The sequence below is a fragment of the Leptonychotes weddellii genome, chromosome 4, assembly GCF_054177405.1.
Source record: "Leptonychotes weddellii isolate Sample4059 chromosome 4, ASM5417740v2, whole genome shotgun sequence".
Lineage (NCBI taxonomy): Eukaryota > Metazoa > Chordata > Mammalia > Carnivora > Phocidae > Leptonychotes > Leptonychotes weddellii.
In genome coordinates, this window is record NC_138372.1 from 70684270 (window position 1) to 70697126 (window position 12857).

The 12857-nt window shown below is 44.0% G+C and overlaps 1 protein-coding gene across 12 annotated transcripts in view; it reads left to right on the forward strand.

Annotated features, from left to right (window-relative positions):
* The window catches only part of TGFBR3 (transforming growth factor beta receptor 3), a 250516-nt gene that overhangs the window by 79677 nt on the left and 157982 nt on the right, over positions 1–12857 (forward strand). For all 12 annotated transcript variants that reach the window (XM_081818777.1, XM_081818779.1, XM_081818780.1 and 9 more), the window contains exon 3: positions 4175–4359. In XM_081818777.1, coding sequence (XP_081674903.1) covers positions 4175–4359 — 185 coding nt within the window. The remainder of the gene's footprint in view (positions 1–4174; positions 4360–12857) is intronic.

The following is a 12857-nucleotide window of genomic DNA, read 5'->3' on the forward strand; positions in this document are numbered from 1 at the left end:
TATGAGCATGTGACTTTTTTCTTCTGATTTTTCTTCTTCAGCCAGTTGATGAGATGGATTACATCAATTGATTTTCAGATGTTATGTATCTGGGATAAATCTACTTGGTTGCAGTGTATAGTTCTTTTTTACACTGTTGGATTCAATTTCCTATTATTTTGTTGAGGATTTTTGCATCTGTGTTAATGAGAGATACCGGTCTCTAGTTTTCTTGCAATATCTTTGTCTGGTTTTGGTGTTAGGGTAATGCTGACCTCATATAATGAGTTAGGAGGTATTCCCTCTGCTCCTGTTTTCTGAGAGAGATTGTAGAGAATTGGTATAATTTCTTCCTTAAATGCCCAATATGTTTTTATGAAAATTTCACCATACAGAGATGTGAGCCCCAGAGATAGGTGTCAGCTTCAGTCCTTGGGTGACTGGGCAACCTTAAAGCACTTACTTAAGTGCCTAGAACTTATTTTCCTTTTCTTTAAAATAGGGATAATACCACTTCCGTATAATGGTGTCCAAGGTTGTACAGACCTAGCACTGCCTAGCCTGCAGTGAGCACTTAATAAATAGGAGCAGTTTGTTTTACTTTTTTACTACACCAGAGTGACATTGTATGTTGAATTGTTGAAGGCACCATTTCTTATATACCTTTGGAGGATAAGGGTGGATGATTCCTAATTTCTTTTCTTTTTTTTTTAAGATTTTATTTATTTATTTGACAGAGACACAGCAAGAGAGGGAATACAAGCGGGGGGTGGGGGGTGGGGGGAGAGGGAGAAGCTGGCTTCCAAATGAGCAGGGAGCCCAATGCGGGGCTCGATCTCAGGACCCTGGGATCATGACCTGAGCCGAAGGCAGATGCTTAACGACTGAGCCACCCAGGCGCTCCTCTTTTCTTTCTTGCTTTCTTGGCTTTAAGGATAGCTTAATCATATTTTGTAGCTTTTTTTTTTTTAAACTTGGTGGCAAAAAATTCATTAAGGAACCTCAAAAACTAACTACTACTCTGGTGTGTCTGAGGGTCGGAGATACTCTATATGGAGTGTGTTTAAACATTGACCCCAGTGGGTCTCTGTAAAGTGCAGTTATCCAATCACTTGATCAGAGTGTGCCCTGTGCGTTGCTTTCTTTTTTCTTTGACCTTGGGCTGATTCGTATAACACATAGCACTGTAGCCCATTAAGTGGGATTTGCCTTGCCCTGGACTCTGGCAGGACAGAAACCATAGGTTCTAAGGTAAGGATTGCTAGTCCTCAGTGCTGGGGGTGTCCCCTCTCTGGTTCCCTCCCACTTTGGGAAATACCTTATCCTCTGATTTGTTGCTAGTGAGTTTTTGCTCTAACCCCAGTGTGGAGATGAGCAGTGTGGTGATTTAAGAAAGATCCTGATGGGTAATGGTGGTGTTGCAAGGAGGAGGGCAAGTCAAGCAGATTGCAGATATGTTCTGGGTGGAACCACAGGCCAGGTGGAACTTTGCACATGCATACAAAAATGGAGGTGAAAAGTTTTTTTTTTTTTAATTTTTTGTGTAATCTCTACACCCAGCATGGGGCTCAAACTCATAACCCCAGGGGTGACTGGGTGGTTTAGTCAGTTAACTGTCTGCCTTTGGCTCAGGTCATGATCCCAGGATCCTCAGCAGGGTATCTGTTTCTCCTTCTCTCTCTACCCCTCCTCCCACTCATGCTCTCTCTTGTGCTTGCTCTCTCTCTCTCTTTTAATAAATAAATAAAAATCTTAAAAAAAAAAAACAACCAACCAAACTCACGACCCCAAGATCGAGTCAGATGCTCTACTGACTGAGCCAGCCAGGTGCCCCTTTTTAGGTTTTTATTTAAATTCCAGTTAGCTAACATGCACTGTAGTATTCGTTTCAGGTGTACAGTATCGTGATTCAGCCCTTCCATGCATCACCAGGGGCTCATGACAAGTACATTCCTTAATCCGCATCACCTACTTCACCCATCCCCCCACCCTGAAAAGCATTTTTATTTGCGCTTAATTTGTGATAATGGCACATTTATGGCAGGAGGGTGTGAAACCAGTTCCCCAGAGTTGAGTGTGTCCCCACAGTTGAGTAGGAGTAGGAGACTCCGGGGTATGAAATACAGCAGGCGTCCCACTGCGGTTGGGGAGGCCAGAGGGGGAACAGTAGGGGGAGCACCTGTTCATCCTGTTTGCCGTACCCGGGGACTTCAGGAATCAGATGTCCAGTACCTCCTGCCTTCTGCCACTGCGACATCTTCCTTCACCACCTCCGTTTCTCAGAAAGCAGCTGGGCACAGTTCGGCAACACAGAGAGCAGTAGTGATTATTTGAGAAGGTACATACTTCATTTCAGACCAGATAACTTTTATCAGCCTCGATAATTTCCGTGAGTTCTGAAATAGACTTGGCACACCAGGCAGGGTGTCTGCTTATAGTCTAGCAGTGGGGGTGCAGGATTGCCTGGTTCTGAACTGCATTTGCATTTTACACTAGGGCTATGGTCCTGGAGAGTACTTTTAATATGTAGAAGTCAGGAAGAACTAATTGGAGTGTGTTCAGGTCTTTCATTGGGTTCCATTTGGAACCTGTGGTTTAGAGGACGCTGTATGTTCAAGTCCCAGTCTCCCCAGGTATCAAATGGAGACAACACCAAACTTGCAGAGGCGTATCGCGGTTCCTCCTTCTTCTTGGATGTTCCTATCTATCCAGCCAGTGTGCAGTGAGGTCCAAGTGGGGTTGTACCTCATATTATTGTAGCAATCTGTTTCCCCTATTAGCTCCCTACAGCTAAATCCAAGTCCCCAGAATGGTGCCCTAATCACCAATCAGGGAGGGAACAATTTATTTTAAAGCTCAGTGATTCATTTCACAAATATTTTTTGGGCATCTCGTACATGCCAGGTGCTGTGATGGGTGCTGAGGATACAAAGATGAGTAACCCACCGCCCGGGAGGTCACACTGGACTAGCAGAGACAGATGTATATACACTGGTGGTTACAGTCTAGAAATTGCAGAGATGGGCAGAGAAATTATGTGAGGTTGGAGGAAGAGTACCTCTCTTGGCTTGGGGTGTTTGTTGTGGGGCAGAGTTAGAGTGGAAGAGGAATTTGGGTAAAGGAAACAAGCTTGAATAAAGACGTGGAGTGAAGACACATCATGGTATCTTTGGAGAAGGCAGTTGGGGTTGCTGGAGTGAGGTGGGGTGAGGCTGGAGAGAGAGGAAGGGGCTGATCAAGAAAGACCTTGTGTGCCTGGTTAGGGAGCTTGGGCTCTATTCACAGGCCAGCAGTCCTTAAGGGACAGGACACACCGGCAGAGATGGGAGGGGCAGGCGTTCGCATTGGGAGGGACCATCCCATTGAGCACCCTGGGTGAGGTGGACGGTGCTTGCATGGAAGGTGGCTTGGAGTGCTGGACACCAGAGTCTCCTTTTAGGAAGACTAGAGACAGTTGTCTAGAGACAGAGGCAATGAGGACCACAGGAGGTAGAGATGGGCGGGAATGGATGTTAGGATTTAAGTTCTGATTATTAGAGGAAGGCAGAATGAGGAAGCAGGAGCCAAGAGTGATCAGGGTTCTACTTTTTCTATTTGAGGCTCTACTCATATGCTTCTCCCTTTCTTGGGAGGATTGTTTTCTGATCTCTGGCCCCAACTTTGCTATACAACTCTGGCCCCAATTGCCCCTGCTCGTTATATCTTGTTTTGTATTGTTCTTAAGTTTGTTTTGCTCTCTCTAAGAAGGGAGGGGGGGGGCTGGTTAAAGGTAAGGGACTGTATCTTATACTTTTTTGGTGCAATTTTAGTTGTTAAATATTATTTATGCATACTATGATTGGGCTTTAGGCAATTTATTCCATTTATTTCTGGTTTTCTTCTAAGAGAGGATGAAAGAATTGAACACAGATGTCAAACGGGAGGTTTCCTCCATCCGGAGGAATACATTTGTGGACTTGTGTGTCTAAAAGGGAATTTAAATAATTAAATACATATCAAAATCATCTAAAAGGAATTTAGAGATTGGGGTTTTAGAATAGGCTAAGCTTTTTTGCCATTGAGTTCTGGAAACAACTTACCTGGAGAGGTTCCTCTGGTGGATTGGCAGTGGCTTGATCATCTAAGATAATTAATTTAACTGTAGCATAATTCATTGCTGTTTCTGAGGGGTTTGTGTTTGTGCTTCCCTCTGCAGGTCCGGAGCCCAGTACCCAGTGTGCGTTGTCGCCCGTCAATGCCTCCCATCCGGTGCAGGCCTTGATGGAGAGCTTCACCGTCTTGTCAGGGTGTGCCAGCAGAGGGACAACGGGGCTGCCGCAGGAGGTGCACGTCCTGAACCTCCGTGCTGCTGACCCGGGGCTCAGCCAGCCCCAGAAAGAGGTAGGCGCAGGTCCCAGCTTTCTACTTACTGCCCCTCTGAGCTTGTAAAGACACTTCTCTGAAAAAAGAGGCCTTTTTTTTTTTTTCCATCCTGAGTTTAACAAGGATGCTCATGTTATGTAAGTGGGGAGGGGGACACAATGTACACTCAAGAGAAGAATTTCATATAACAGATTGCTCTCTGGACCAGGCAACTCTAGGACTTCTTTCTAGAGAGATTTTTCAGCTTCGTAACTTTCCTGACTTCCCATATTGGAAAGAATGTTCTTAAGGGTTTCATCTTTGAAACATGGCTGTGAAAAAACAAAATAGGTGCCATTTTTCTGTAATTGTAAAAGATCTTTCTCATCCTCTCCTGTGACCTTTCTTCTTTCTTTGCTTTGTCTTATGAACCTGTTGCTCCTGCAGGATGAGTCGATGGAAATGGGAAACATTCGAGTAAAGAGGGCAGTACTTTGTACTTGCCTGAAAAGCCCTGGAGGTTAGCTCCTTATGCCATCTGGGCAGCTTCTCGAAGATAGCGATGGTCTAGGTGGTGGTGATGGTGATGAGCCAAGCTCATAGTGCCTTGGTATTTCACCTGTCCTCAGCACTATTTGAAGCATTCATACACTTACTCCACGAAGTCCTGTTATTATCCTCATTTTACAGGTGACAGACAGGTGCAGAAATAACTCACTTTCACAAGGTCATCACAGTAAGAGAAAAGTGGCCTTCTCTTTCCTGTGGCTCAGAAATGACCTAGATTGTGGGTAACGGTCATCATACTTCTTTTAAGATTACAGGCAGTTGTCATTCTTTCTATTTTTAAGCTTCTGTGTCTCAGAAATGTTATCAATCAGGTATTCCCTCTCCAGGGAGAGAGAAACCACAATAAATCCTGATCACAGCGAAGTGTAGGTTAACTAATGCCAAATGGAATTTATCTTTGAGTTTTCTTCTGGTCAGGGAAGTTAATTTCCAGAACTGTTTGTTTATGTGCCTTCACTACTCTGCCTTTTGGGGGGAGTAGGAGTAGGAGAGGTGAGGTGTCCAGAAGGAAAAGCAAACTGATTTTAATCTCGTGAAAGTGTGCAGAGTTGGCTCGTTTCGAAGACAAATCATCTAACCTTTTCAGTTCCATTGGAAATTATTGTTAATACTTTTGGTTGCTGGCCATGGTTGCAGCAATGCCTCTTTCAGGGCAGATTTCTTTATCCTGGTAACATGTCTTTAATTCTTAAAGTATGGGGGAGACTTTGTGGTGGGAGGGAAAGGAGGAGGAGGAAATGCAGTTCCTATGAAGCGTTGCTGACTCCAGCAATTCTTTAGCAGCAATAATTACTCATTTTATATGTGCTTTCTCAGAGGAACTAAGAAGGAAAAGAAAAGTTCGAGCTATTACAGAAGCAGCAACAACAGACATTCTGGATGTTAAATTGTGCGTTACTGTTGTTGACTGTGACAGTAGATTCAAATAAGACTATCGAAGCAAAAGAAAAATACCTCTAGGAATGACCACTGAGTTCTCCCACACTTGCATTTCGGTGTTAGATTAAAACGTTCACGCAGTCCAGAGGATACATCAAACTAGCCGGCATCTGGGCACATGGTATGTTCAGTGAGGGAGTAAAGAGATAGGGCCTAGAGGGCATAGTCTCTAAAATTTGCTTAAAAACCTAAACATTTTTTTTCTTTCTTCAGTATTCATATAGTATAGGTATGATTTGGGGTTAGTGATTTGAAGATATTTCCGAGACTGGGCACCTGAGGGCAATTGCATTCTTTCTTTCTTTGGGGACTTTCTAAGAATTAGATGGTTGTAGTTCAATCCTGTTTGAAAACAAGATGTTGGGATATGTGATCTTTGGAAATTCCATCTGGCTCTGAGCTGCCCTCGTATAGTAGACCTTGGACTATTTTATGTATAGAGAGTGAGTGTAGAGGATAACACGAGCATTTGGGCCACGAGAGAATGAAAAGAGAAGCAAAGAGAGATTGTTTATGGATGGTAAGATGGGGGTGGAGAAATATTAAATCTCTCTCACCTTCTTCATGAATGACTGTGCAGCCATGCAGTTTTTAAAATCATTTGAACTATGTGACCCAGCAATTCCACTTTCCTAACTGTATACCCAAGAGAAGTGATAACCTATGTCCACACAAAAACTTGTCCATGGATGCTCATGGTAGCGTTACTCATATTAGTTAAAAAGTGGAAACAACCTGAATGTCCATCTACTGATGAATGGGTAAATAAAATGTGGTCTGTCCACACAGTGAAATATTACTCAGCAATAAGAAGGAATGAAATACTGACGCATGCTGCTCCCTGGAGGAACCTCGAAGACATGATGCTAAGTGACAGAAGACAAGGCAGAAAACAAAAGGCCACATATTACATGAATCCATTTGTATGAAATGTCCAGAAAAGACAGATTTATAGAGATGGAAAGTGAGTTAGCGGTTGCTTAGGGCTGAAGGGCAAAAGAGAGAAGTGGGGGTTGACTGCTGATGAGTACGAGGTTTCTTTGGGAGGGACAGAAATATTCTAAAATTAAATTGTGGTGATGGTCCCCCCATTGAATATGAATATGCTAAACACCATTGATAAATGTGAATATATTAAAAACCACTGGATTGCATTTTAAATGGGTGGATTTTATGGTATGTGAATTTTATCTCAGTAAAGCTGTTTTTTTTTTAATTTTTTTTTTTTTTAAGATTTTATTTATTTATTTGACAGAGACACAGCGAGAGAGGGAACACAAGCAGGGGGAGTGGGAGAGGGAGAAGCAGGCTCCCTGCAGAGCAGGGAGCCCAATGCGGGACTCGATCCCAGGACCCTGGGACCATGACCTGAGCTGAAGGCAGTCACTCAACCAACTGAGCCACCCAGGCACCCTTTTTTAAAATTTTTTTAAAAGATTTTATTTATTTATTTGACAGAGCAAGAGAGTACAAGCAGGGGGAGCAGTGGGAGAGGGAGAAGCAGGCTCCCCGCTGAGCAGGGAGCCTGATGCGGGGCTCGATCCCAGGACCCTGGGATCATGACCTGAGCTGAAGGCGGACGCTTAACTGACTGAGCCACCCAGACACCCCAGTAAAGCTGTTTAAAAGACAGTAATACAACCTGCTAGTATTCTAAATTAGCCAATAAAGTTTATCTTGACTGTATTTACTTTTTTTTTAAACCAAGATTGCTTCGTCTTCCAACCTGCTTTTTCTGTTGTTCTCAGTGGATAACTTGGTTTTTGTAGATAATGCTATGACATGGTCTGTGCTAAAAATCACAGCTGATCTGTTTTGGGGGTGATAGTGGGAGGACCAGAGGTAGCCTTTCTGTATGCCTCTACTGAATATTAAAGGCAAATATTTTTCAAAATGAAACGAGGTAATTGCTTACAAATTAGCAAAAAGAATGTCATATTGGCTCCCAGGTATAATTGACTTTGACTCTGGTGACCAAGGTAGTTGTTTTTCACCATGTCCTCCTTAAATGGGAGGGAATTACTAAATCAACCCTGTTTCCCCCGGCTTGTTACTGGTGCAGGATCAGCAGTAAGATCTATTGTAAATCAACCCTTCTCTAACATTTTGCTAAATTCCTACCTCTCAGGAGTCTTAAGGTTCTAAAGCTGAGGAGAGGCTGCTGCTTTTCCTGTGTGGAGGAGGTGACAGATCCTACACTTGGAAGTAATAACCACAGCAGGTTGACAAGATTTGGGGAAACAGTCGCGCTTAAGTTAGATAAACAATTTTATAGGCCAGCAGAGAATTTGGATCAGAAACGCGCTTGTTACAGTAATGTATCCAAAGCCTTCTGTACCAAAGCACCGGTTTGCCATTGGCCTCCCCGCTGGGTTCCCCTCAGGACAGCATAGAGACCTATAATTGTATTTTTCATCCGAGACCACACCTCTCATTTGTAATCATCGGTTTTGGAAACAACAGGCCTGGAAGTGAACAGGAAACTTGAAAAAGACTCTCTGGCGACAGAGAAGGGCAGAAGACAGTAAACAGCCCCGAGAGATCAGTTCTGTCTTTTAGAATAAGCAGGCACTGGTGTCATCATTTTGATCCTATAAAAACCAGCTCCTCTTGCTCTTTGACTTCAAAGTAAAATGCACCCCCAACCCCCATCAGAGTTTGGGCCTTCAGGGTGTTTCCTGATTCCTGAGAGGAGTTATAGCACCACCAGAGGTTTGTTTACTGTAACATACTTTCATTAGTTGCTGGAATGGCAACAATTTTGTTTCCTATCTAATTTTTTTTGCGACCTGCTTTTATGTGGTGATGTGTCTTTTCTATTTCCGACTTATCTAATTGCCTGTTTACAAGGAAAAGCTGCTGCGGGTAAGCCCCTAGTCAGCATTACCTACGTGCGTAAAGGACATGGTGTTTAAATTTATGTATTTGTCCTGACATTAAAGCAGCAACTGTTAATGGACATGCCAGTAACTGGCTGTATGGAGGAAAGTTCTGGAAGGCTCCATTGTCATGGGAAAGGGACCAGGTTTACTAATTCAGAGCCCTTCCTACTTCCATGTATTTGCTTATTCTCTGCCTCATTCTAAAGCAAGACATCTCAACAGTATAAGCAGAACTGCAGAATGAGGACAAAGAAAAAAGAAAAGCACAGTTGTGAGCTGTATGGGTTAATGTGGTTGGTACGACTGACGATGAAATTTGGATCCACGCTTCTTGGCAGGCAGGGCCAAATGGGATGTGTGGTTAATCACACATGTGGCTCCAAGTCACTTTTACTTTGTACCTTCTCGAGGACTGTGGCATACAGTTGTTCCTTTCCTGCTTCTTTTGAGGGCAGGAAAAACCACAGTTGGGAGAACGAGAAGGAAGTTCACACATCTATCTGAAATGCTAACTCTTCTGCTTGCCTCTTAACAATTCCCTTACCCACAAAGTTACTTGGTTACGAGGCTTAGGGAGGCAGTGGATGCTGGCTCTTTTGGACTCTACGGTCCAAGCTGTCCCTGCATTTCCAGTCCACTTCCTTTCTACCGTTAGCTCTTGCCCTGTTCCGGGCCACGAGACCTGCTCATCAGTCTTGTTTGGCTCCGCCTGTTAGGTGAGCCCCCTGGTCTCCCACTGAGGCTTTGGGTTTCCTGCATAGGCTTGTGATAGCTCATTCCAGTGCTCCCAGTCCCTTTTCATTCCCTCCCTTGTGGCTTTGGGGGCAGTATTAAGGTTGGTCTCTTGCTGTCTTTTTTCCTTCCTCCTTTAGAAAATTATCACATCAAGTGTTAGTAATTATAAAATTCAGGGAGCTGAGGAGCCCTTGTACTTTCCGTGGCTGTTAATGGCCACACTAAATGCCACCTCCCATCTGTCCTTCATAGTCCATTGTTTCCTCCCCTCCCCGCCATAAGGCTTTCAGCTGCCTTCACACAAGTAACCCACTTGTTCTCTGCTTGCTATCCATGACTTGTTGTAACCAAACTTGCTTGAACCATGTGATAAGGGAGAACGAACACATCAAGGGACGAATGAACACACGGGCATTTTAGTATGTGGGATTTGACATCTGAATTGACATCTTTTTTGCTTACTTGGAGGTATCTGGAAGTTCAGGGATTAAACATTTTGGAGATCGCTACTACCTACCTACTTAACTACCTCTACACAGTCTTCCCTCTGTTTCCACAATATTAGTAGGTGGACAACTTCTCTCTTCCCCCTTAGTTACTAAGATATAGACAGAACAGTGAGGGGGTTGGGGGAATGGGCTGGTGTCTTAACTTTACTCATCACCACTAAAAGAACTGATATGGAATTTCAAGACTGGCTTTTTGGAGACTACCTAGGTGAGAGCAGAAGTATCCAGTGCACACTGAACTGTAGCACACTGGCTACATTCCTTCTCTGTCTGGGGCATTTTTCCCACTGCAGTTATTCACAGGTGACTTTCTAATGCTAGTCCTGTGTATGTGCAGAAAAAATCCAAATAAACTCAAGGCTATTAATGTTTCAGATCTTACATGTAGTATATGCTTAGCAAGTGTCAGAGTAAACTACTCGCACACACACACTGTATATTGGTGAAATTTCATTCCTAAACAAATCCACGCTGCCTGGTGTTTGTTTAAATGGAGGTTGTTTTGGAAATCACTCCAGCCTTTTAGGTAAGAGTGCCTCTGAACTGACCATCTTGTTGCAGGACTACAGCAGATGTATCAGAAAGTTAAACTGATGACAAATGTCACATTTCTCAATTCATTTGAGTGTTTGCTGTGGAAGTTATTTCATTAACTTGAAAGACAACTGAATCTGACTCTCACGTAGGATTGGAGACCCTAAATAAATAGGCCAGTCACATCATTTGAAGGGAGCTGCCCCTTCCCTGAACAAAGATACTCAGTGCATTTTAAATGATGACACCCCACTGGGCAGAATGCAGGTGCTAGGCCAGGACTGGATAGAGGAGCAGGGTTGGGGACAGCATGGCAACTAGACCTGGCTGCTGGCTCAACAGAGGACGATGCAGGCCAGTTTAGAACTGGCCACACTAGTCAAGGATGGTTTCTGACATGTTGGGGCAAGATGTTGAATGAGAAACTACAGCCAACTCTCAAGTAAGAACTCTCCAAAAACCCGGCTTGGGAATTCTAGAAAAAGTGAAAGCAGAAATCAGAGCGATAATAGTAAACATCAGGGCTTAGCAGACAAATGCGGACACAAACTAAGCAAAGAAGTTACAACATTCCTACCAAGATGCTGAGTGGCCACGTCACTTAAACCCTGTCATTTATCACAGTAATGTCCAGATGCTGTAAAATTGCCCTTAGAAAGCACTGCTCCTTGCCCCACCAGAGGGATGGAGCCTGATTGGACTCTGCCATTTTGGCATGAGGTAATGCCGGGTTGTATTCTTTGCTGGCTGGGAGGTGACAGATTGAAAAAGCCTCTCTTATTGTTGCCTCTTCCCCAGTCTGGAGAAGAGACTACCTTGACCCCCTCTAAAATTTGTTCAGCAGCAGAGTTTTCTAGCCAATGTGGTGTTTGTCTTTATGGAGGTTAGGGCTACAGCCCTGACGCATGCTGTTGTTGCCATGGTAACTCCTTGACTGCTAAAAAATTATAATTTCCTAAAAATGTTGTTAGAAAATGTTTTAACAGGGGCACCCTCCACATTTGAAAATGTGACTTTTTGCTTGAAGGACATTTTGGAGAGCATTTTAAAAAGCAGTAGACCAAGTAAGGAGCAGGTCTACAAATCTGAGACCCGGATGTGCAGATTGGGCAAATGCCCAGCTTGTGTGTGCAGAGTATCCAAATCTCCAACTTGTACTCTCTTGTTTTCATTGCTTATCTGCTCTGTTGACATTTTGTTTGAGAATAAAAAGAAATTTACTGCTAATATCTCTGATTTAAATGCTCACATTCTGCAAAAATGTTTCTTATATCACTTTTGGTCGTTTCCCCACTGCGTTCTCTGAATATCTCTGTGAAAATTAGCGTGTTTAATTATTTTACTTTTCTTTCTTCCACAGTGAAGAGGCCATGCGTGAACTTGGCTCTGCTGATCATCTCTCCACACCATTGTATTTCTCTTATCCTTGTCTCTCCAACTTCTCGAATGAGTGAACATCTGTGTGTCCTGCCTCTCCCTTCTTTCCTCCCTGCAACCTGACTTCTCTTCTCCTGAGCTTCTCTCTGATGATGCCCTTCTGACCAACTACTGGGGTGCTAGGACTGGAGGCAATCCAGTTTTAACTACCTGACAGAGGAGACCAGGGCCAGGGAGTGAAGTGACGACTTATTCGCTGTCAAACAAGAAGTTGGTGCCAGTGCCTGACTGGAACCCAGGGACCCTGATTCCTATGGCAGAGCTCTTTCTCCCATAGCATCTTTCCCCACTTTGTTCCTCCTCAGCTCCTTTTTCTGTCCTCCCTTTTCTGGCATCTCCTTCTGGGCTTCAGGATGATACCTTAGGCTGGTTCTCCTTCTACTTTTCCATCTGTTTTTCTGATTCTTTCCCAGCTCTTTGTTCCTTCTCAGGGTTTCCTACCTGGAGTGTAGTCTTTGGCCTTTGTTTCCCCCTCTCTCTTGTCCCTGAGACAGCTTGTCTGTTTTCGGGATTTGAGTTGTCACCTCCATGTGGAAGACTCCCAATGCTCTCTCCAGGCTTCTGCAGTAGAGCTCCAGTCAGGGTTCTCCAGAACCCTGCCCCTCAGGTCTTACCTCAAGCTCCCAGGTGCCTGAGACGTGCTGTGGAGGAGTAGCTATCAGTAAGGGTCCTTGTGGTGTTAAGCTCAGTCACTTGCCGAGCATGTGCCTCTGGGGGAGTTACTTCATTCTCTAAGCCCCTTTCCTCATCTGTGAAATGAAGATGATAGTAGCAGTTCTGAGAGAGTTTACTGAGGACTGAGAGGTGTCCGTATGGCACGTAGGGCTGCCAGGTGTGCTTGGCACACAGTAAACAATCAAATGCCAGCTCTTTCTATTAGCTCTAAAACTGAATGTAAGCCGGTTTTCTCCTTCCCCCAGTGCTGGTTATT